This window comes from Canis lupus, chromosome 19 (genome assembly GCF_003254725.2).
Source record: "Canis lupus dingo isolate Sandy chromosome 19, ASM325472v2, whole genome shotgun sequence".
In the NCBI taxonomy this organism is placed as follows: domain Eukaryota; kingdom Metazoa; phylum Chordata; class Mammalia; order Carnivora; family Canidae; genus Canis; species Canis lupus.
Window position 1 is genome coordinate 36006914 of NC_064261.1, and position 26087 is coordinate 36033000.

General features: G+C 38.3%; 1 protein-coding gene and 1 long non-coding RNA gene across 3 annotated transcripts in view; both read right to left on the minus strand.

Annotated features, from left to right (window-relative positions):
• ACTR3 (actin related protein 3) overlaps positions 1-22998 on the minus strand; it is a 57952-nt gene extending 34954 nt beyond the window's left edge. The window contains exons 1-2 of the mRNA XM_025429970.3: positions 22623-22998; positions 310-365 (exon numbers count right to left, since the gene is read on the minus strand). Of these exons, the coding sequence (XP_025285755.1) occupies positions 310-365; positions 22623-22666 (100 nt within the window). The 5' untranslated portion in view covers positions 22667-22998. The remainder of the gene's footprint in view (positions 1-309; positions 366-22622) is intronic.
• A 36-nt stretch (positions 22999-23034) lies between these two features.
• On the minus strand, positions 23035-25628 carry LOC118351533 (uncharacterized). Of its 2 annotated transcripts, none has more exons than XR_004807104.2 (3): positions 25078-25628; positions 23806-24985; positions 23035-23454 (listed from the first exon to the last, which is right to left on the minus strand). It is a non-coding gene; the product is annotated as an uncharacterized LOC118351533 (long non-coding RNA). The 2 variants fall into 2 exon arrangements; XR_004807103.2 differs by having other exon boundaries at positions 23806-24988.
• Between the last annotated feature and the right edge of the window lie 459 nt (positions 25629-26087).

Sequence of the window (26087 nt, forward strand, 5' to 3'; positions counted from 1 at the left end):
AATAGGTGTGGGATGGAGAATGCACTACTTAATATTTATATCCGCACAGTGTTTGTTAACAGCAGTATCCTCAGCAGAAAACTGTTTAATTATCAGCTCATTTATTTTTGTCTTTAAAAAGAGACGATTGGTAAATTTGATAAAACAGCTAAAATGAATGTTGACAGGTGTGGAAATGAGGTCACACTCATCAAACTATGTTTTTAAAACATAAAGTCTCATACAGTGTCAGAAACAATTATCTTTTTACTTTATTACAAAAATGATATTTAAATCAACTTATTTGTGACTTAAAAAAAGAATACTTACAGGAAGGGATGATAAACTGTGGTTCTGTGTTTCCAGCATATCCTAGTTTTGTATATCTACAAAACAAAAAGGAAAATTTTAAGGATTTCCCTATAAAAAAAATAAAATAAAAAAAAAGGATTTCCCTAGTATCTTAGCAATTATGAATTTATTTCTCACATTTCCATTTGCTATGAAGATTCCTCTGTGAGTAAATATACAAAATCCCATAGCTTCAATGCATTTAAACTTCCCTACTTTCCAAAGTCATACCAAAAGTATACCCAAAGCTTTTTTTTTTTTTTAAGATTTATTTATTTACTCATGAAAGACACACAGAGAGAGAAGCAGAGACACAGGCAGAAGGAGAAGTAGACCCCCTGCAAGGAGCCCAATGCAGGACTCCAGTCCCAAATCCTGGGATCACACCCTGAGCCAAAGGCATAGGCTCAAGTGCTGAGCCACCAAGCAGTCCCTACCCACAGCTTTTAATAAGAAATTCCACTTCTAGAAACTGATCCTGAGGGAAAATTCACTCATATGTGAAATAACATAACAAAACTATTTGCTACAATCTTACTTATAACAGCAAGAGACTTAAAGTAACTTAATAAAAATGAAATGAGAAACCAAATATGCTAAATTTATACTGTTGTATGATGTAGCTATTAAAAAGATTGAAAAAACTCTTTATGGACTAATGCAGAACTATCTCCAAAGTGTGTTAACTGAACAAAGTAAGGAACAGAACAATGTTTCAAGTATGCTATATTTGTACAAAAGTAAGGGAGAGGGATAAGGACATATAAAATATATTTGACTGTACAGAGCATCTCTGGAAGAATATAAAGCTATCAGTAATTCTGCTGGTCTCCAAGGAGGGAACTAGGTAGGTGACAGGAAGGGGTAACACGGAGTTTTTTTATTGCTTATTTTTTCATACCATTTGAATGAATTACTACTATTCAAATTAAGTAATTTTTAAAGTGGATTCAGCCTATATTCTTACAATAACAAAATAATGGCAACAATGATGATCAGGAACTATAAAAGCTAATAAGCTTTTTAGTAAGTTCCATGTTGTGGGCTGTATAGAAGATAGGTGGACTTTTTCTATGGCTATGCATGAAAACCTATTAAATATGAGCAGGCTTTAAAGAGAAAGTAACAACATTTTATATTATTCCATATTCAAACTCACTGCTAAACAGCAGGCAGGTGAACTGCTGTGAAATTCTTAGATTCTAATAATATCTGCAAATTTTTTACTAATTAAAAAAAAAAAGCTCTCTTTAGGAGATATTTTAGTCCCAAAACTAAGTTCAAAAACTAAGAATGCCAAATATGCTAAATTGTTAAAAATAAGGAGAAAACATAAACGGATCCAAATGTGATATGCTCTGACTAAACCTCTTCCAAGATTCCCCACTGCCCACATTTAAAAAATAAACAAACAAAACTTTGCAAGGCATACAAAAGAGCTCCTTTAATATTTGGCTTCTGACCACCCTTCCCAGAAGCCTTGACACACTACAGGAGTCTCCCTAACCATAGAACTGCTCACAGTTTCTGGACAGACCAACTCATTTCATGCCAGGAGCCAATATTAACACTGTTAATATTACCACTGTTCCAACTACAGAAGATGTTCTCCTCCCAATGCTGAATGCATTACCCACCCTGAAAAATTCAAGTATCAATGTCTCTATATGAAAACCTTTTTTAACCTTCCAACAGTATACTTTGGAACTGACATATCTTATTACAACAAAGACTTAAAAAGCAAGACAATCTAAAACTGAGCCACATCACCCTAAAAGTCTACTCTAACACTTACTGGAAGGATGAATACCTAATTATTTCATCTAATCCCTCCACTTTTTTTTTGTTTGTTTACCATTAGTCACCATAGCAGTTCAAGTCATTATACACAATACCTAACAGAATGCCTTATTCTATGACCCCTACAAATAGAATAATCTCTCGAAAAATTACTGCCTAACTCAGAAATCTTGAAATGAAGCTGTACTGCCTACAAGATTAAGTACAAACTTGTTCCCGTTTCTATAAAATGATTCGTTGTAATTCCTAAAGTCCCTTTCAGATAAAAAAAAAAAAACATATATATATATATATATATATATATTATTCTGATGCCTTCAGCTGAATATTAAGGTTACTTCACAATAAGCCCCAATTAAAGTTTTTAAGTGTCTTCCATCACTTGCTTCCATGAACTCAGCTCAAAGCACTTTTATTACTCACTTTCCTCTAAATGACTTGCATTTTCCCCATCACATGTTATCTGTGCTTACATTGCACCCTCTCAAAAAGCTCTCACCACAACTTAGAGGACTCCTCCATGAAGTCCTTCCTGATCTTTTTAACTATTTGCCATTCAATAAACTCTATTTCAATAACCACTCTATACAAGCCTGTGGTTATTTTCATGCACATACACACCATCTCCCAAATATGGCAGTCAGATATTTGAAGTAGAAACCGTATTACAGTAGAAATTCCCTCAATGAAACTTCCATTTATCAAGTTCACCAGATTAATCAATACTCCATTCCTGATCAAAATCAAACTACTCTATAGGTAGAGTATATTCAGCAAACACTTCCAGAACAAACACCAAAATTAGAATCTAATGAATACAGAACAGTCATATATCAAAACAAATGAAAAAAACAAAAAAACAAAAAACAAATGTGCTTTCCCCAAAACACAAAAATAACTACCTAGAGTATATTGATTACATGGATATACCACAACATTTCATCATTTCTACTATAAATATAGTAGAAATAGCCAAACAATTTTCTAATTTTGGGAGGGAAACAGCCAAATATATTTACCAATGTTCTACTGCCCTGGATTTAAAATTTAATTAAGATTTGGAGCATTTAGGTGGCTCAGTCAGTTGAGCAGCTGCCTTCAGGTCGGGTCATGATCCCAAGGTACTGGGATTAAGTCCCACATGGGTGTGGGGGGTGTCCCTGCTTCGCAGGGAGCCAGCTTATCCCAATATCTATCTATCTATCTATCTATCTATCTATCTATATATATATATATATATCTGTCAAATACATAAAATCTTTAAAATTAAAAAGTTTTTTAAAAATAAAATTTAAATAAGATCTCAAAGAAACAAAATCATCTGGATACACTGGATACAAACTGCTAAACTGTAGTATTTGATGATTTTCCAATTTTAAGAACTATGAAGGGAAATGTCCCACTTTATTGACCCTTAAAAATGGTGGTTAGCCTCTAAAAATTAACTTGGCTCCTAGCTTGAACAGAAATGCTTGTGGTATAGAATACAATCTTAAAAAAAGAGAACGTCGTATCCTAAAATCTAGAAATGATTTCTTGAGTTGGATTGAACTAAAAAAAAGTCACATTTTCTCTAGTGGAGTGAGAACCAAATGATAATAAAGGATATGACTCTTCAAAATCATTCTCTTGGGGTGCCTGGGTGGCTCAGTCAGTTAAGGGCCCGACTCTTGGTTTCATCTCAGGTCATGATATTATGGTCAAGGGATCAAGTCCCACGCTGGGCTCTGTGTTCAGCAGGGAGTCTGCTTGAAGATTCTCTCTCCCTCTCTGCCCCCACCCTCACGTGTACATGCTCTCTCTCTAAAAATAAATAAATCTTTAAAACCACTCTCTTATACTATTAGCAAACTTTAAAAACTGTTTTTGAAAACTGAGCTTTGAAAATACTCAAAAAAATTAACAAAATCAAAGTTCAGAAAGTATATAGAAAAAAGTAACAAAAATTTTAGAAAATAAGGACTACAGAACTCTGAAACTTAAAAAAGATATTGTAATATTCATATAAAAAACATTTTAATGTTTCTATGTGAGTAGAGAAGTATTTAGATAGGGAAAGGAGAGATGAGAGATATAGAGTCTAGGAAGACCTAAAGAAACTATTGAGCTGAGTTATAGGAAGAGCTAAAACAGTACATTAAACGTACACAAAAAATGGTAATTCTGAAGAACATGTAAGAATAAACAGGGAAAGATTTGGGTATAGCTATAAGAAATTTGCTTTTATTAAACTTCACTTAAACTTTCTTTATATAAGAAAAACGACAAATGATTAAAGATACTAAGTACCAAATTTGTTTAAAACTTTCAAATTAAAGGTTTTCAAATATAAAGTAGCTTCCATTAACCTAATTCTGTCAGATTTTACACCTGAAATGGCTAATTTGATTAATACATTTTTATACTGCAGTCTCAAAATTCTTGATAGTTATCACAGAGAAGAAGCTGTACAAGTATATGAGAGAAGAGTTTCTCTCACTTTTTCTGACTTAACTCCTTTTTCTCAATTAGTTGGCATTTGATACCTTGAACTCTCTATAACTTAAGGATGTGTTCACTGTATTTAAACTAAAAGTTCTTTGTTTTCATTGACACACACAAATTCAGATTTTATAATAATGCAAATACATTTCAAATCAATCTAACTTTTTCATACTAAGACTTTCTTAAACTATACATACAAAACAAAACAAACAAACAAAAAAAAACATACATACAAGTTCCATTTCAGGAACTGAAATGAAAAAGTTCTTAAGATGGAGGTGACAGTTGTAATACAACGTGAATATAATTATGCCATTAAGCTGTATACCTAACAATGTTCTTATGTTGTGTATATTTTATCACAATTTTTTAAAAAACTAAACTGTAGCTACCTGGAAAAAATTCAACTGGGTATATATCATATATGGTAAAGTAATATAAATCTAAATGCATCAAAGATTAAAAAGGAAGAAATGTTAAACATAAACTTTAAAAGAAAATATAGGGTAATTTATTTATAACCCTGGAGTAGAAGAGGCTTTCTAATTATAATTTAAAATCCAGACATTAAACACTGAAGATATTTCAACTATGTAAAAATTAAAAACTTCTTCACAAAAGCATACCAAAGTAGCCAAAAGAAAAACAAACTGTCTTGTTCTCAAAGATAAAGAATTAGTCCCCCTAATATATATATATATATATATATATATATATATATATATATATGATACTCAAATGGCGATGATAAGGAGAAGAGGGAAATAAAGAGGAAAAGGAAGGAAGAAAAGGAAAAGACAAAAGACAGTAGCCATTTGAAGAAAGAAATAAAAATGGCTATAAATGAAAAGGTGCTTAACTTCTTGGGGTTACAAAAAATACAGATTAAAAGTACATGGAGGTAATATTCATAACGTTCACAGTTGGAATGCAAAATGATAGTTATTTTGGAAAACGCTCAAACATTAACTTACCATATGACCCAGCAATTCTACTTCTAGGTACATATCCAAAAATAAAAAAAATAGAAACATATGTCTACATAAAGATGTGTGCACATTTGTTCAAAACAGCATTATTCATAATGGCCCAAAACTGTGAGCAAAACATGTTCATCAACAAGAAAATAGATAAACAAGGGTGATATATTCACATAAACCAAAATTATTCCACACATGAAAAAATTTAAAATGTAAACCATTCTCCAAGGAAAAGTATTCAATAGAAGACAAAATGACCCAAATATTATAATTATCATAGAATGGAAAGCAGCTCTATCACAATGAAATAAAGAAAAGTGCACTTGTAATGACTAATAACATAATAAACATCACCAGAAACTCTAAAACTATATAAAGAACAAATGGAATTCTAAAACCAAACAATGGGGATCCCTGGGTGGCGCAGTGGTTTGGCGCCTGCCTTTGGCCCAGGGCGCGATTCTGGAGACCCAGGATCGAATCCCACATCGGGCTCCCGGTGCATGGAGCCTGCTTCTCCCTCTGCCTGTGTCTCTGCCTCTCTCTCTCTCTCTCTGTGACTATCATAAATAAATAAATAATTAAAAATAAATAAATAAATAAAACCAAACAATGCAATATTAGATATAAAAAAAATAAATGGATGAACTAAACAACATTACACAGGTAACAGCAGAAATACTCAGTGAACCTGAAGACAGATCAGCAGAAATTATCTAATCTGAAAAAAGAGGGAAAACAAAACCAAGAGACATGAAGAAAAACTTTATGTCAATCGTAAACAAATTTACATTTATATGTAAAATAAAAATAAAAATTATACATCAAGAACAATTCTATTGCACAATGCTAGAACATGAATACATTTTTTTCTTCTGGAAAGTGACAAAAGAAACAATAAATTGTGACTGTCTCCAGATAGCAAAATGAAGAAAAGGGAAAATTTTGTTTTCTAAATTTACACTATTCTGTCTTAAATGATCTAACCATACATGTTACTTTAGGTAAAAGAATTTTTGAATAACATTTGCCCATTATTAAAATTTTAATAAATAACACGGAAAAAATACTAATATAAACTTCCCAGCATGCCTATATCCCCTAGCCACCTAGTTGCCATCCCAAGAGTAAATCACTTACATATACCAGAGATAATTCATGCATCAACATACATATGTATTAGTCTGATTTAAAACATGTCACTGAGTTATCTGAGTAGTCGAATTATGAATCTACTTAACTTTATACTTCCCTATATTTAAAAAGAAAGTATCATTTTCTAAATAGTTTTTAGAAAGCCATCATAAAATGAAAAAGGCAAAGCTATCCTACCTAAGGTTTATGAAACTCATAAGCACAATACAGTATTTTGGAAAACTAAAGCAAAATTTTCCTTTGTGACCCAAGGCACCACTATACAGTACTAAACAGGGAGGAAAACCTTCCCTGCACAATGCAGCAATGAAAAAACTCTCCAATGCTGATTTTGGCCAGCAAGGATAGAAAGGGAATCAGAAATGGCATAGAGAAGGGAATATAGAAGAGAATTCAAAAAGCACTTTTGAAGTTATCAAAGACTTGGTGACTAAGAAGAATAGTAGTGGAAATATAATAAAGTTACAAGACAGTAATCACCTGCACTGGGAGAAATGAATGGCAAAAAACAAATGAGATTTATGTAAGAAATGGTTGGTCTATCATGGTCCTAACTGCCTCTAGGGTAGGCGAAAGCAGATTTAGGAATAGTTATCAGTAACACACTCTCACTCTTAAAAAGTAATGAAACAAATATGATAAAATGTTAGCAGGCAATAATTCTGATAAATTAGGACTATCTATTCTATGATTCATTTTACTTTTCTAAAAGGAAAGAATTCTTTTAAGGAAAGAATGTTTTCAAGTAGTAAAACCAGTTACACTAGTTAAAAACATTAGCATCCCTTATGTTGAATATTATTTTTAACTCTGCTGGGTATTTTTTTAATTCTGCGAATTCAAGTTTTACTTATTAAAAGCATGTAGTTGGGCAGCCCCGGTGGCTCAGTGGTTTAGCGCCACCTGCAGCCGAGGGCCTGGTCCTGGAGTCCTGGGATCGAGTCCCATGTCAGGCTCTCTGCATGGAGCCTGCTTCTCCCTCTGCCTGTGTCTCTGCCTCTCTCTCTCTCTCTGTCTATTATGAATAAATAAAATAAAATTTAAAAAAATAAAAAATAAATGCATGTAGTTGATGGAGTACTTTTACTTAATATAATGGTTCATATTTCTTTTTCTTTTGAGGAACATCTCATAGCAAAAAGTTACTTGAGTATTCCCATACATTATTGATACTGAAACACTAAATAGGAACAAAATCTTAAAAAAAAAAATACAGTTCATAATGAACTGGAATAAAAAGCTACAAAAAAATCATTCTAGAAAAGAACAAACATATATTGAAGTTATTACAGTAAATACGGTTAATAACCCTACAGCCTATGTAAGGGATAAACAGCACTAGAATTTTAACTTTCCATATTTCTACAATCTTAAACTATGGTTTAATGAACATATAAGACCCTCAAACTTTAGGATGGAAAGAACCTTAATAATCTAGTCCAATCCATTTTTGAAAATTTCTTGGCATTCACAACTGCTAAAGCTTAAAGAATTCTACCTCAATATGACCAACTTCCACCTTTACTGTATCATCAAAGTATAGATTAAGCCTAATTATCAAATTTTAAATGGAAATGGAATTTGTAAACTTCCACTAGTTTACAAATGAATCCCACTGTTTAATAACTTCTACAACACCCCAATTTTCAGCTTAGGTAGTACAGTTTTCTTTGTACTTCTAGTGTTAGAAACTTTTAGAATAATACCGTGGCGAATTCACAGAGAATATTGGCTATAAAGATAATTAGCAATTATTTGAAGAGCATTTCCAATGCTCTTCTCGTTAAAGTCAGTGTTTAAAGTGACACAAAAAAATACTAAAACTGTTGTGTGGAAGAAACTGGACTCCTTTGTGTCAATAGAAATGACATTCTACCAGTCCTTTTAGGTCTAAATCTTAAAAGCTAACTCCTTTTCACTAATGGGGAAGAAAGAATATGGACCTTTAGGATCAAAAAGTCATGAGTGAAATATTTGTTCCACCATTTACTAAAAATGATCAGAGACTTCATTCCTAATTCATAAGGAATAAAACTGACTTCACAAGACTGTTACGAGGATTAAGAAAAGATAACAGTAGATGACACTAAGTATTCAGTAAACCCCTTCACCTGCAGGCCATTTGCCTTTATCCAGGAGCCAGCCTCCTTTTACTCCTCTACCCATCCCTATAATTATTCTTTCAAAGACTCAGGTTTTCCCGACCTCTTTGCTAGTACAGAAGTCTTACTATCCATCACCTGAAGATGTAGATTTCCATTTATATGAAATGACCACAACAGCCAAATCCATAAAGACAGGAAGTCAATTAGTAGCTCTCAGGGCTGAAGGCAGGGAGAATGGAGCACTGTTAGTGGGTATGAGATTCTTTTGGGGTTGATGAAAATATTCTACAGTTGCATGAACTTGCAAATTATACACTTTAAAAACGAAATTTTACCGTATGTGAATCATCTCAATAGACAGAATAAAACACGAAACTCAGACTTATACTGCCTAAGTTTAATTTTTATGAATCTCCTACTTAACGATCTACACAACGTACTGCTAATCAAATCAATTCTAAATGAGTGTTTCCCATCTAAAATCCTTCCAAAATAACGCAAGATATAAATAAATAAAATTAACTACCTGCTGTCCCACAGCTCCAATAGGGTCAATTCCAAGTAGGGCAATCTCCTAACTGGTAGCCTTCCTCAAATATTTTGAAATTCCTGCCTGACTTCCCTTCACCAATAAAATATTTATTGAGCATTATTAAATACTATGCATAAGGCCATAACTTGGAGAGTGAACAAAAAAGACATCTTGCCATCATAAAGCTTCCAATTTAGCTTCCGTTAACAAAGTTTCCCTTCTCTGCCATCTATCATATCCTACTTATGCTTTTCCAAGAGTCTGAACAAGTTCAGCTCCTTCATAAATCATCCTCCAAATACAACAGCCTTTATTTATCTCCCAAATTAAATACTAATATGCCATCTTTAGTTACTTCACATAGTTTCATCTCTGGAACTAAATTGTGAGCCTAAACAATAAAATATGCCATAGCTTTCTGTATATGCCATAGGATTCAGCATAGAACTGAGAATTCAAACAGTGAACTAAGTAGTTAATTACTTGCAGTACCTTTTTATAGTCATTTTAACTATAGCTGCCATTGTTACTGTATGTCAATTATTTTGCTATGTGCTTTATATTATCCCTAATTAACAAAACCATGCAAAACAGATGTTTACATTTTAGAAAACAGCACCTCACAGAAGAAACCACTGCAAAGAAATACTGAAGCTAGATATAAACTCAAGTTAATCTATCAGCTTGCAAAGTCAAGGTCTTTTGTACTTTACCGTCTCCTTTAAAAATAAGTAGGGTTTTTTTGTTTGTTTCTGTTTTTTTTTTTTTTTTTTTTTTTACAAAACAAGGTTTATTTAGAAGCAGGAGTGCTGTCCAGTATACAGTACAAACTCCGGGGATCAACAAGCCTGGGAACCGCGGTCCCCCCCAGGGAGGGTCTCCTTCGGGGTCAGAGCTGCCCTGGGAGAGCGGCGAGACCTGAGGTCGTCCCGGGGCGGCCCACCAGGGGGCAGACACGCTCCACCGCCTCGGAGGCCGGGGGCAGGGCCTGGGCAGGGGCAGGGCCTGGGCAGGGGCAGGGGCAGGGCCCGGGGCAGCCGGACATCAGACTCCAAGGGAATCCTGGTTTCTGGGAAGCTCTTTCTCTTCATGGTACTGGCTGGACTCGCCTACCATCCAGGTGCTCAGATCCAAGTCCAGCCCCGAGTCCAGTGGAATTTTCAACAAGGGATCCAAGTACCCGGGACCCGGCTGGCTTGTCCAGGAGCACCCCACCACCCCACCCCACCCCCGTTCCTTCCAGAATTCGGTCAAGGCCGCACAAGTCCATCCGTCTATACGTGTTCTCCAGGGCTCCGGGTGCGTGTCTGGGGGAAGCGGGCTGACCCTTTAACGGGAAACTACTACTTATTCCAAAACAAACCAGAGAAAAAACTAACAGTATAGTTTATCATGCTAGTTATGTGATCTGTGGCAAGTAATTTACACTGTGTCAGTTTCATTTATAAGAGACAATAACCTTACCCACCTCACACAATTTAGGTATCGAATGAACACATGTAAAGCAATTAGAACAGTGCCTGGCACACAGTATGCACTAGATAACTGTTGGTTATTATTTTTATCTCATAAATTACCATAATGAGGTCACCAAATATACTTCCTACTCTCAAAAACTTGGTTTATGATAGATTATGGCTTCATACTACCTACAACATAAATACCAAAGTAGTACAGAATTCAAGGACTTTCAGACCTCCATAATCCAGCTCCAACATATCTTTTTAATTCAACTCAAGAAGGATTTACTGAGCACCTATCATACATCAGACACTTTCACTACTTTTTTATACCATATCAAACATTTGACTACTTTTCTATACCATATTAAACATTACTATTTCCTTGTTCCATAAAAACCTAACATATCCAAATTTAACCTATACTTTTCCAACTCATTTTGTTTCCTCCCACTGTTCTCTGACCTGGTATACTAGTCTTATTTCTGCCTATTAATCCTTGAGTCATCCTTAAAGACCTAATTCAGTTATTATCTCTACCAGGAAGCCTTTTTTCATCATCCCAGGTGAAATTAAGTTTTCCTTCACCTATTGTTCCAAAAAGTTTCATTTATACCTGCCAGAGCATTTACCATATTGTTATTATTATGTACATGTGATCTTCCTAAAGGCAAGCAGCATTTCCTAATCACCCTTATGTTCCCCACAACAAAAGTATGCATTCCCACAGATACCTACTAGAGTTACTGAAAACCAATTTTTCCAACTACCAACAAAAGAGATGCAAAAGCTACTCCTTGCCTACTACCTTTTGGTTAATAACTAAATATAGACAGTCCATCACCTTCTGAAAAAGAGGGAAAAAATGAGTGCAGCTCAAATTCTGGTTTACTGTGAGAAAAAAAAAAGCTTAAAGAAATAGCCTATCGTATCACTGCATTTATCAAGTAGGTCCTACTTTCCAAATATTACATAATCCCAATATTACTAGACTGTTAATGCCTCTGTTCAAATGAAAAATCCCATACTATTCACACCATCATTAATTACTCCTTTAAAAAAATGTTCTTAATTCACACATTTAGATTGAACATTATGTGGAACTCACAGGGTTTTTGCACTTTTGGAAAAGAATGTGTTAATTCAAACAACTAGCTATTAAAGAAAGATCAAGCAGTTATCAAAACAAATTAAGGAATTAAAGGTGACATAAAGAAAAATGGGCAACATACTCGCCCACCTTCGTCCTTCTTCTGACAGTGGACATTCACTTTTTTTGCCAGATCAAATTCCCACTCCCACTCTGATGAAAATCTACCAAGGATTAAGTCTTTGCAGGACACAAAAACCTTACATCCCTTTATAGAAGGAGGGACCGGATACTGACACATTCTACTCCTGCCAACTCCTACATATGACATGATTTATATCTAACCAATCTGAGCTCAGGTCAGATTTTTGAATCCTGACTAACTACAAGACGAAGATATATTTTAGAACTCATATTGCTACCATCTAGTTGCAGCATCCTGCAGACTTCCTGCAACATGACTTTGAAAGCAGACTGTTGCTGCCTGGTCTCTCCTTTTCTCCGCTTTTCTGGTTTCTGGTTTCTCTGCTTTTTTCTGGAGCCTGGTTCTCCAGCCTTCCCATCAATTTTGTGATCACACCATATTCTTTTTTTTTTAAGATTTTATTTATTTATTCATGAGAGAGACAGAGAGAGAGAGGCAGAGACACAGGCAGAGGGAGAAGCAGGCTCCATGCAGGGAGCCTGACGTGGGACTCGATCCCAGGTCTCCAGGATCACACCCTGGGCTGCAGGCGGCGCTAAACCGCTGCACCACCCGGGCTGCCCCACACCATATTCTTTCAATGGTTCATATTAGTTATTTCTGTTGTTTGCATCCAAAATTTCTCACTTATATAACCACAAGATACATTTCTCTGGTTTCTACTTCTAATAGAATCTTCCTATCAATTTAAAATTGTTTCACTATGAAACAAAGTTTTGTTTTGCTTTTAAAATAACTTTCCTGACAAGGCAACCTGAAACAGGTAAAGCAGGCCCCTTTGAAATGCATTTTGGAAGCACTAAAATTCTCAACTAGTCTATTATCTGAATAACAATTTAATCAAGAAAAGAAAAAAAAAAGGTCTCTTTGCTTTGCGACTTCCACCCTTTTTGATTAGTATGAAGCAAAATTTTAAATACTCTGAAACAGAAAACATGAGCTTCTAAAACTGTGTACTTTTTAGATAAAATGCATCAAAATTCATCCTATACTCTAGAGATAACAATCTGTTTAATACTATTTTAGAAAAAAAAAACTACTTTCTGGTAACCCATGTGTGTTTGGGTTCTCTTAACTATTTTCTGACTCAAATACCAAATATTAAGTACTCAGCCTTAATAAAAATTTTTTTATATTCCATTTTCTAAGTTCAAATATTTCATTTCTGTGTCTTATGCAGGCATTAATGACAAGTAACTTTCATAATGCATCAATTATTCATCTTTAAACTGGAGCTTCAGAAATATGTATTATCTTTATTCTGAAGCTATTTGTAATTAAACATCATGTCCTTAATTAAGCTATCTTGAATTAGCCAGCAACTGACAGCTTTATCACGTTTGCTATAATGCCTATCCTTGCAATATTCAGTTAATAAATATTCTATAAAATAAATAATTCTATGTCGATTAACTTGCTTATGTTTGGAGTTAATCAAATCAATGAGTTGCTCACTAAGACCTCCCTATATATCTCATATTTGTAATAAAACTTAACATTTCTAATAAGATTTTTTTTAATGTTTAAATTTGAATACACTTCAAAAATTCAGTTAACCATTTAACCACTGATAGAGAATATCTCAACTGAGGGCAGTGTCACAGTGGTCTCTGGGATCAAACTGCCTAAGGGCTCAGATGCTAGCTCTACTACTTAACTGTAGCCACTATACTTGAGCAAGTTACTTAAGTTCTCTATACCTCAATCTTCTCGCCTTTATTTTCTTTTTGTAATTTTTTAATTGGAGTTCGATCTGCCAACATATAGTGTAACACTCAGTGCTCATCCCATCTTTAAAACAGTTATTGTATCACAGTACCTACACTTCATAGGGTTTCTGAAAGGGTTATAATTAATCATCTCAAAAACATACCTCCTTAAAGGGCTTTGAAAGGCTGATTTGTACACATTCCACATAATGTCTTTAACTGAAATTTTTTAAAAAAAGTATTTTTCTAAGATTTAAGTGCCTGAAACAATAAAAAAGCATATTTCCTTTTAAAAAAAAAAAGCATTCATTTTGGGGCATCTGAGTGGCTCAGTGGTTGAACATCTGCCTTTGGCTCAGGACATGATTTAGGGATCATGAGATCAAGTTCAGCATCAGGCTCCCTACAGGGAGCCTGTTTCTCCCTCTGCCTGTGTCTCCACTTCTCTCCCTGTCTCTCATATAGAAAATAAAATAAAAAGTATTCATTTTATGGAAATAGTTTCTGAACCTGTGTTAAAATGTTACGATGGGAAACAAAATTAGTTTTGCATCTGTGCCATCTAGCATACACTTTTATTACAACAAAAACTCTAAAAAAAAAAAAAAAAAAAAAAAACACACTAAAGATTTCTGAAACATGTATTGCACCAGGCCTCAAACTACAAAAAATATGCTGTTATTTCAACTGGTAAGAAGAAACTTCAACTACTGTAAGTCATAAATGTGAACTCTTAAGAAAATGTAAGAGAATTCAACAATGCTATCAATTGATAACTAGGAACCTTGAAAAACATTTCTCAACTCTGGACCAGTCTCATTTATGAAGCATGAGTGAAGTTATTTCTCAAAGTGTTTTTCATCTCCATAAGTCTATGTGAGTTATTAGGCATTTCCCTTAATTCACTTAAGTTTCATATATATAGAGAGATATATAAATATACACACATATATATACACACACACACTTATGAATAGCATATATATATATATACACACACACACACATATATGCACTATTTTGGTGGTCTTGAAGTAACTAAACTTAAAAATGCTTAAAGAAAAACACACCATACTTAAATATACTAAGCTCTATGACTTTAAGTAAGCAAACAATTGAGTTTTATCATAGACCAATACTAAAAACATAGTTTATAATTTTATACAGTTTCAAAACCAACCCTAAACTATAAGGCATTTTGCACCCTAATTCCCTATTTGAGACTTTCATTGTCCTTGTAGCAACCCCTCATTCACACTAAGTACTGTAACTGAAAAAGTCTTAAAGATATCCTTCTCAAGGCAATTGCAGTTTCACAATGGGCAAGGCTTAAAGGAGAGAATATTTAAAGATGTAATGTTCAGCATCAGAACACAGATGAAGAAAATACTCTTGTGAGGTACGTTAGGGGTAGAAAAGAGTTAGGAAAATATGCCAGCCCACACAAATTCAAAGTTGTTCCTTTCCTGATTATAAGGAGTATGTAAGAGTGACTCGAGTTTAAAAGTCAATAGTTTGGAAAGGTTTTGAAAAAAATCTTGAAAGAAAAATTAGTAAAATTCCATGAAATGGTCCTTTGGAAAAAGGACATAATTTGTCTTTTTTTCTGGTATTAATCAATTATTGAGATATCTTTTATACATTGTATGATATAAAGGTCTACATAAAGATATAAAACCACCATCACACAAAGTAGTATTAGTCACTATCCTATTTTGGAGAACCAAATTTAAAACATCAATCCAATAACATCACCTTATCTTGTACTGTTACTTAATAATAAATGAATTTATAAGTGCCTGGTAAACTAAAAAGCATATTAATGTAGTGTTATTATTACTGAACTGCTTTGCTCTTGCCTCTTCTTTATGCCAGCGGCTATTATAGATGAGTCATGTCATTAAAGAGCCTACAAATGCCAACAGAATTACAGATAAATATCCAAATGCCTTTATTACAGGGGAATTTTGTTTCAGAAAACAAACTGCTAGAAGGTACATTTTAACCAATCCACAGTCCTGCTCCTACTCCCATTCAGCTGTTTCACTTGTTGAAGGTGGGGGAGCACAATGTATAAGGGAGACCACTGGAGGGAAATTTAGCCCTATGTTGAGCTCCTCCTAAGGATTCTACCTCTTAAAAAGTGGGATGAAACAGAAGCCTGGCTGTCAGCACAGCTGATCATTCATCATTTCAAGCCTGCGCGCCCACTCATTCTTCTCATTATGATGCTCAAGAAGCTAGATTATATATTTAAGACTTGTAAAAGAAACATTAATATTCAATCTTTTTTTTCTTTTTATTTTATTAGTTTCAATTTGTAAACTGTAATGATGACTGCCACATCTCCACCTTCATTTCTGAAGTTCCTGTATCTTTAACTTCCTCTAGAATATTTCCAATTATGATCATCATCCAAATTCAATAACAAATTCAAATAATTATTTTACTTAGCTTCTTAAAACCAAACTCAAAATCTTAAAATCTTCACTGATGACTACAATCCACCCCAATCAATTGTCAAGCCCTAGCTATACCTCCATCTCTCAAATAAGCAAAAACATTTGGACTGTGCAAAGAACTGCATTAAGCCAAGCACTGAATAAGCATAAGACACCGTGTTCCTTTCCTTAAAAAATTTCAATTCAATAAAAGAGAGCTAACTGATAATGGTAATTATAACTATGATGTATCAAGTTCTTACTATGTGTCAACCACTGTGACTAACCATTTTCATGCATTATCTCAAAAACCAAACAAACAAACAAACAAAAAAAATCCCACCCATAAGGTAGATACTATGATCCCAAATTACACATGGGAAAAATGTGACCTGCAGAGTTTGAAGTGTACAAAGTCATACAGCTAGAAAAGCCTGAACACAAAAACAGCTATAACCACAAATAAAACAATACTACTGCAGAAGTACAAACAAAAAAGAGGCAACCTTTCCCAAATATATCTCTTCTGCTCTATTCCTACTGCCAATATCCTACTTCAGAATTTCTGCAAAGCTGATGCTGAGACGGCTGTTTAAAAATCATCTAGGAAGACCATTTAAATGAATATTCCTAGGCCCAATCCTTCAGATTCTGAGTCACTGGGTATGGGGTGTTTCCCAGGCAGTTTTTTTAAGCCATACCCCTAACTCTTGTTCCATCTTCATTTGCCAGCTCATTCAACAAAGACGTGAGTTCATATCATGTGTCAAGCCCCATAACTTCATCCCAAATACCTTCTCTACATCTGATCCAACTGCATTCCATTCTGCAAATATTCTAAAAGCCCTGACAACATTTAACTCCTCTTGCAAAGGATTTTTATTTCTTATCAAGTAAAATATTTTGAATCAAAGCTCTGCTGACACACAATGAATACCTGATACAGAAAGTGCACAATAAATGTTAGTTCCCCTTCACATTACATAATCAAGATTTGCATTATGTTATTATGTGGTCCTCAATTCAAAGGGAAGGAAGTGGTGCAACATATGCTAATAGGGCTAAACACAAGAAACAGCTACTCTCCCCTTTCTGCTGTATATGCTTTCCTTCCCCTGTATATCCAAATCCTTAAAAGGAGAGCACATATCCTACCTTCACTACAACTTCCTTGACTCTTCCTGACCACATTAATCTTACTATCTACAGAACAACTATTACTACCACAAAAGTAAATATTTTGGGGTGCCTGAGTGGCTCAGTCAGGCATCTGCCTTAGGCTCCCTCAGCAGGTAAACTCCTTCTCCCTCTCCTGATCCCCCTGCTTGTGTGCTCTCTCCCTCTCAGTCAAATAAACAAATAAAATCTTAAAAAAAAAAAAAGTATCTTAAGATTTAAGTGCAGAATCTTACCATCCTAATTTTTTTTTTTACCATCCTAATTTTTAAAAATAATTTTTAGCTCTTATCTCATTAAGAGATAAGATTCTCGAGAGCATATTGTATTACATATTTTCATTATAATTCTGAGCGCGTCTAACCTGCTAAGTATATAGTTAGCTTTAAGCTGACTTGGCAAGTAATCAGCAAGTAATACCTACTTTTCTACCTTTGCAAGTAATCGTTAAGTAATATTCACTAATACTGCATTCTCCCTTTACAACATAAATGAACTATCTCTCAAAAAAAAAAATCTAAATGATTCAAAACTGTCAAAGGCTCATCCTCTGTGTAAGGAGATTATTTTATAGAGGAGGGTCTCTAACACATTTATTTGCTACAATATCTTGGGCAAGTAGTTTAATTTCTCTAAACCCTAAACTTTTCTGTTCATAAAAGAGGTAATTCTCAGGCTGATGTGAAAAGTAAATGAGATAATATAAAGCATATAGCACTGGGCCTGAACGTAATTCTTAATAAATATTAGCTTTTAGCATTTCCTGATAAACAAAACATAGAGAGTAAATTTTTTCTAGAAGTTCAATTTAAGCAAATTGACAAGGAAATAAGCTAGGAATTCACATATCCACTAAATACACACACACACACACGCACGCACACACACGGACACATACATATATACTTGATATATATAGATACATATCACGTAAAAAAGATATGCACAGGAATCATTTCTCTAATTCATTAAATCAAATGCTTAAGACTAGGATTTATAATATTTTAAGAAGAGAATTAACTTTGCTAATAAAAAGCAACATGCATAGTTCTGATAAGGGGCTCAGGAGTTTCCACAGTGTATTATAAAGAACACAGGGCTTCGACACAGAAAAGCTTAAGTCCAAATAGCAACTCTTATCACCATTAAAAAAAGTGTTTCTCTAATCCTGTTTCCTCACTTGTAAAATAAGGTAAAAATGACTGTCACAAAACTAAGTAACATACATAAAATCCTGGTCAGCAGGCCCTCCACTAGTGGAGCTTTCCATTCTGTGCTTAAAAATAAATTTCTGAACTGTGTTTTACAATTAGGCTGAAAGTTCATTAGATACTATATACACACACACACACACACACACAACCCAAAGTCAGTATTTCAACACAAGATGTGCATGCAGGGAAAGAGACCAGTGGGAGAGGAGAGGAGGAAGATTGTATTTAAGTAAGAAACTGACTTCTCAACAGAAGACTGTTATACTTACTTCACACAGCATGTAAAACATGACCCATGAAGGAATAAGAATTTCAGTGTTTTTTGGTAATAACAAGATACTGTGAATGTTTCTGCTCTTGAAGATGGCTTGGAGAAATAGCGTTATTATCAAATATCATGTACAGAATTCATATAGGAAATATGAACTTCCCACTTATTTCCCCCCCACACACACTCAGTTCTTCCTCATTGGTTCTCAGGGAAGATTGGTTCCCAAATTATCTGCACTAATTGCTAGAATGTGGCCACAGTATGAATTATATAAACTCCTCATCCACTGACTCCAACAAAATACTTATGCTTACATTTTAAAATTACGCTAAGAAACTTGAGTCAGTTACGGAAATTCACTCTAAATCTGAGTATATCTAGACACCAACACACAGCTCTACAATAAGGTCATATTAACTTCTGCTATCATAATGGAAATAATTTACCAAAGCAGAACGGATCAGGTAGAAAAGACATAAAGGGGAAAAGGAAATGTCACAATGTAAAGTTCTGTAATCAAGCTGAGGCATTAAAAAAAAAAAAAAAAAAAGTGTGTAAGGAGTTAGTTCCTTCATTTGAACGTTGAAGAAATGAGTGAAAATATGCGAAAAATAATTTAGGATCTTCTAAAACTTTCCAAGTGTTACAATGTTATAAGAATGCTTTAAAAAAAAAAAAAAAGTTTCCCTCACCAAGGTAGCAGATTGGAGGTCTGTAATTTAGTTCTTAAGCAACCAGCTAGCTCTACAATGAGAATCTCTACCCAAATTTTTTTCTACAGTACTGTTCCAATGCAGACAAAAAGTGTGTAGATATGATATCAATGCGAAAAAAAAAAACAGTTATTTCTAAATTCTTATCAAAAGGAGTTATTTTCTTATACGATCTGAGCTTAGGTGATTATCTTATGTTGAGATAAAGGATCTTTGCTGCAGGATTTCTAACTTTAAGCCTGGGGATTAAGCTTCATGTTTCCTAAGGCTTACAGCTTTTCTTGTGGGAGAACACCAAGTTTCATAGCCGGCCACTTTTTCCTGTCATCTTTTTCCTAACTTATATAATGAAATGGAATGATCATCCAGATTCAGGTTATAACTCTTCATTTATATTAAGTGGGTAATTGTAATTACAGACCAAATAGATGAATGCATTCTCTAAAGCACAAAGGAACACACAAATTATAGGTGAACAATTTGCATCTGGGGACCACAGTACTCTGAAACATAAAACTCCCATGAAGGCCTTACTTAAATATGCTTATCGCAGGCCCAAGCTCAATGAGCCATCCTCTATGTGCTAATAAAGCTGCAGGTATAACTTTCCAGGAGTTGCATTAGATAGCCACCACAAAGGACCATGAAACCTTTAGAAGACCAAAATAAATGGAGCTCTGACAGATGGTAAAAAAGGTGGGAGACAATGGGGACTCCTAATCAGTTCCATTTAAACCATGAGTGCCCATTAAACCACCTCACCTTGTGAAGTAAAACTAATGCAATAAGGTAAAATATAGTAACGTAATAATTGAAATACTAAAACAAAAATAATCCTAAATGTAGACTGAAGCCCTTGGGGACCTCCCGGACACTCAGCCTGTCTTAAATTCAGGGTTGCCCTAGCAGGAGGAGGTCAGCTAAGGACAGTCAACCTCAATGATTAATACCCGAATACTAACTCAAAAATAACCAGAATTTATTTCAAAAGGGGAAAAATGGGGGAAAAGTAACATTCTAGTTACCATTAGCACTACAATTATCCACACTAATTTTATTAACCCAATAATTTCTAAAGCATAAAATATTAATTATATAACAGTATTTCTCACTTTAACAAAACACACTTGAGGGACACCTGGGTGGCTCAGTGGTTGAGCGCCTGCCTTCAGCGCAGGGCGTGATCCTGGGGTCCCAGATAGAGTCCCACGTCGGGCTCCCTGCATGGAGCATGCTTCTCCCTCTGCCTGTGTCTCTGCCTCTCTGTGTATCTCTTATGAATAAATAAATAAAATCTAAAAAAACAAAACAAAACACCCCACACTTGAAAATTCCTTCTCACTCAGGACAAATCTAATTTTAAAACTGACCCTAAGCATGAAACTACTCCTCAACTGGATCGGGGGGGGGGGGGGGGGGGGGGGAGAACCTGAGTCAAGAAAATTAGGATTAAAAAAAAACAATAAAAAATATATATATATACAAAAATAAAAATAAAAAAACAATAACTTTAATAAGCTGTCCATCAAAACAATACATTTAGAAGTTCCAAGGCTAAAAGTAGGCTGGTATTTCCCAAAGGAGAATAGGAGAATGTTAATAAATCGGCTGTTTCCACATGCATGGCTGGGATTTTTGAAACTGTTACACTAACAAAGTCGTGAGTATGAAGATTAGAGCTTTAAAAAAAAAAAAATAGAGCCGTTTTACGGGGAGTAAATGGAAAGAGGGGCATACACAATCCTTGATGCAACGAAGGTCTGCTGGATGATAGAAGGCAGGGAGCAAGGGCTGACACTCTACCTCTCATAACCGACTCCCCCTCGGTGTATTATTTTGCGAATTAGGAATGAAACAATGTATCAGCACAGGACGGACACACACACCCTCCCAGCACTGCAAGGGAAACAAGTCGTTCCACGTTAAAGTACAGACTATTTCCTATGAAAACAACAGTGTGCCAAAATCCCAAAACGCCTATTCATACACTTCAACGCCGTTCTACACGTCTACACGCGGCCCTGCGCACTGGAACCCCCCGAAAAGCAAGCGCACCCCGCGGCCCCACAGCCTCCGAGGCCCCCCCACCCCCCCCACCCCCCCCCGGCGAGCGCGCGGCCTCAAGGACTTTCCTGGGGCTTCCCTTCTCCCCCCCTTCCCGGAAAACACTCGCACGTCTGTGTTCAAGTCCCTACAAACTGATGTCGAGGGCCCGTAATTCAATCCATTTCAAATATGCTCAATCCTAAAAGTCCTAATACGAGGTGTTCAGGTTGGAAATGAAAAACTACCTTATAAGGGTATAAAGGGCTGAAAGCAGGAAGCGGCTTTGAGAAAACTAAGGAAGTTGCGGCGCGCTTGCTCACTAGGGGACTTTTTTTTTTTCCCTTTTTTTTTTTTTTTTTTTTTCTGTCCGAGGCAAGACGAGTTAACACATGACATCCTTCTCTCTCAAATTAAAATGTGCCCGTGGCTCACCGGTGCGAGCGCAGGAGGCGGGGAAGCCCGGGGGTCGGACGAGGGGCGCGCGGCCCGCCCGGTGGAAGCCGCGGCCCCGGCTCGCAGGTTCGGCGCCCGGGCGCCTCCTTCCCCGCCCTCGGCCCGAGCCGCGCGGGGTCCCCGCGACCCGGAGCACCCGCCCGGCGTCCCCCGCCCGTCCGCTCGGCCCCGGCGCGCCGGCAGCAGGAGGAGCCGAGGGGCCGGAGGCTGAGCGCCGGGCCCCGCAGCGCCCACCCGCCCGCGGCTCCGGGGGCACCTCCGGGGGGACCCCGCCGGGACCCCCGCCCCCGCCCCGCCCCGCCCCCGCGGGTGACGCCCGGCCGCACCGCGGCCCCGGCCCCGCGCCCCACCCCCGGCAGCCCGACGCCCGGCGGCCGCACCCCGCCGCGGCGCATCCCCGCGCCCGCACCCTCGCCGCCATCTTCCCAGCTCCGCCTCAGTTTCCCCACCCTCCTTACCCCGTGCCACAGTCCACCACACAGGCCGGCAGCCGTCCCGCCATCTTCCTCCTCGCCTGCCGCCGCCGCCGCCGCCGCCGTCTGCTCCGTGCGGATTGGGGCCGGAGCTATCTGACCATCCACAGCCGGGCCGGCCTCTCCGTCCGGGGGGAGCCGGGAAGCCGAGGCAGCAGCGAGCAAGCAGCAGGCTCGGCCAGCGGCTACCACTTCCGCAACCCGGGCGGGCAGGCAGTCCCCGCCCTGCCCCGCCGCGGCCTCCTCCCCCTCTCTCTCCCCTCCTCCTCCCTCCGGCCCCCACCCTACAACTTCTTCCCCCCGCGCCGCCTGGCCCCGGGAAGCCAAGATGGCCGCCGGCGCCGCCGCCCCGGCCAGGCCAGGCCCAGGCCGCCCGCGCTCCCCCTTCCGGCTCCGAGCGGGAGGGGCGAGGGAGCATGCGCAGTGACGTGGCCCCGCCGGCCGCGGCGCCCGTCCCGACGTGAGCGGAGTCCGCTCCGGGCTTTCCCGGACGGGAGGGGCGGGGCGGGGCGGGGCGAGCGCCCGGGGCTCCTGGAGCTGCGGGAGCGCCGCGGCGTCCGTGCCTCCTGCGCTCGCCGCCCGGCACCTGCCCCCGCAGCCCCCCGCAGCCCCCCGCGTCTTCTCCGGGGCCCCGGGGAAGACTGGCCCAGTAGAAAACGTCCTGAGCGGCACGACACATTCTCGTCGCTTGGAGACGCTGCTTTTCTGGGTGGAGGAGCGCGCGGGCAGACGGAGGGCGAGCGGTCGGGAGGGTTGGGGCGAACAAAGGCTTGCAGCCGGCTGCTCCGCCTTCCTGCCGGTTTCTAGGCTTTTGCACCTGTGCGTGGGGACATTGTCTGGGTCGCAGACGCCCGGGGGCAGGCCTGTCCCCGCGAGGAACACACCCCCCCCGGGAGCACCTTCCACATCACGCACTCTGCGCGGATAGTCGGTTATTCACCGCTTTCGAATGATGACAAAGATGCCCTCGGCAGTTTAAGATTCTGCTGTTTTACCGGCAGGATTATGCCGATGATCAAGGACCGAAAATAATGATAATAATAAGGGGGAAAAAGGTCACATACTGGACAGCCTAGAACAATGGTTTTCAAATTTAAGTGTGCATCAGAATTACCGAGAATGCTCGTTAAAACCTTGATTGCTAAAAACAAAACACACAAAAAAAAACCTTGATTGCTGGGCCGCATCCGCAGAGTTTTTGTGTAGGAGAAGGGCCTGGTAACTTGCATTTCCAAGACGTTCTCAGGTGATGGTCTGGGACCCCACCTGGGGAACCTAGAAGTTTAACAGCTTTCCACCAGGCTTGTCTTCTGATAAATCTTCCATTTGCTTATATGGCTGAAATAAAAATATTTTCCCTAAGAAAGGATGTCTTATGCACAATGGTAAGTTGTTAGACTGGGCAGTGGGATGGAAAGTGGGTTTTTCATCCGTTTGACATGTTAAGTATCGCTCACATCCTCCATTATGGCAGGGATCCTGCTGCCTCTGAATAGTCTTTGGGCACAAAATACAGAAGGTCCCTGCTCTCAAGAGTTCACAGTTTAATGGGAACATATAAATTGTGTTAAAAGCATTAGAAGAGAGCAACAGGCTACAAGATACAGAGATGAGGGTGGGAGAATGTGAGGGAAGTAGAATATAGGGAAGGCTTCTCGACAAAGTGACATTTTAAAGGTGAAGTAGAAGATAGGGGAAAGGGTGAGGAGGAAGGGGAGCCGTCCAGAAGGGGGAACAGCAAGGGTCAAGGGCCTGAGGTGGCAAAGAGCTTGGCCTCTTTCACAAATTCAAAGACCTAAACGGTCCAAGTGAAGTGAGCTAAGGAAAATGCAATGGGAGGTGGAGGCCGGGAGTTAAGGAAGAATCACACCACAAGGATTTGCAGACTTCTCCACCAATCTTAAAGTTTAGCCTAAAAGCAGCCTGGAAGGCATCAAAGAGATTTAAGCAAGGAAACGTGGCTGCTTTGTAGGGAATGGACCCCACAAAGTAAAGAGTGAAGTGAAAGGTCTGATAATACATTGTGTGCTATAATTCAGGGATAGAATTATGTGAGCAGTAACACCCAGATGGGATCAGACATGTGCAGAAGAGACAACGTAGGGGAATCATCATGACCAACTAGTGCCCAGCAATCCACAGCTACTCCTAGAAAATAGATAAATAATCCTCCAGGGAAGCTTTTCTCAGCAATTGTCTTCCAAGGAGTCCAGCAGAAATGGTTCTCTGTTCAGATGCATAGTTGTCTTTTCTTCCCCCCATTTTAGAAGATCCTAAATGGGGATTCTTTGCTGCCTTTTCCAACATCAGATATTTAAGGTCATTTGGGAGAATAGATGCCTGAAGATCTGCTGTGACAGAACAGAGACATGTGGGTCAGTTGGGGTAAACAGTTTTTTTCAGCATTAACGGTAGTAAGTCAGGAGTGAAAGGTTCTTACCAAAGGGGTCCCAAGAACAGAGGTCGCTCAGGGAAACCCACACTGGTGGATCCTCAAGATGGGTGCTCACACACAGGCCTTGTGTGGGTTGTCACAGAAACAGTTACATCAAGGCTCGAAAACTGGAGCATTCACACGATCCAAGCAGGTGCCATTATGACTGAAGAGGACCATGACGAGGTGTGACAATAGGGAGACTCCACATCCACACCAAAGGCAGTAGAAAACTTACTATGCAGAGATGTAGACTCAGTATTGCCAGAGCGTCCCTTTGTTCCAGAAAAAATGGAAAATCTGGATTTTTATCTGTTGGTAACTAATTCTCTGCAGGCTCTTTCTGACCTGTGGGAAGCCAGTTTTCAACTTTTGATTTGGGAAGCTGGTTAACATTTATATGTATGTTGCATTCAAATATGCAGCTCATGTCAGCGCTAGATACTGTATCTCATCCACATGAGGAGACCTTCTACAGTGGTCTCTTTCAAGTAGTCAAGTCGGCCTTTTATAAAGGAGGTGACCCTTAGAAATCTTTGGAAGCTTCTAACTCTCGTTGGAAGCATTATTTGCACTGGTGCCTCATAATTTGTCCACCCAAACACTTTGCTTGCTTAACACCCCTCCTACTTCCTACTGGCTAGTGCCAAAATTGGTCAAACTCTAGCGCTGCTGCGGTTCAGCCTTCCTCAGCGGCACCCAGCCCTCAGATGCAAGTCCAGCCAGAGCATGTCTGACCACTTTGCATAGGCACCCTTCCTCCTCCAAATACAGAGAAGCAGAGGAGGTCAGAGCTCAAAGAGCTCACAGAAATGATCTTGTTTGACATGAAAAAGGAAAGCAGTGGTGCGTGGGTGGAGTTTTCCCCATACCCATTCTCACCTAATAGCACCCTGATTTCCTTTTAGTTCAGATCAACCGGTGCGAGTCACTTTCTAAGCCTGGTCCCCAACATTTCAAGCATTTGTGAGTCTTGTAATATCCTTCCATGAAAGCCCCTTTTTGGTTAAATTGGT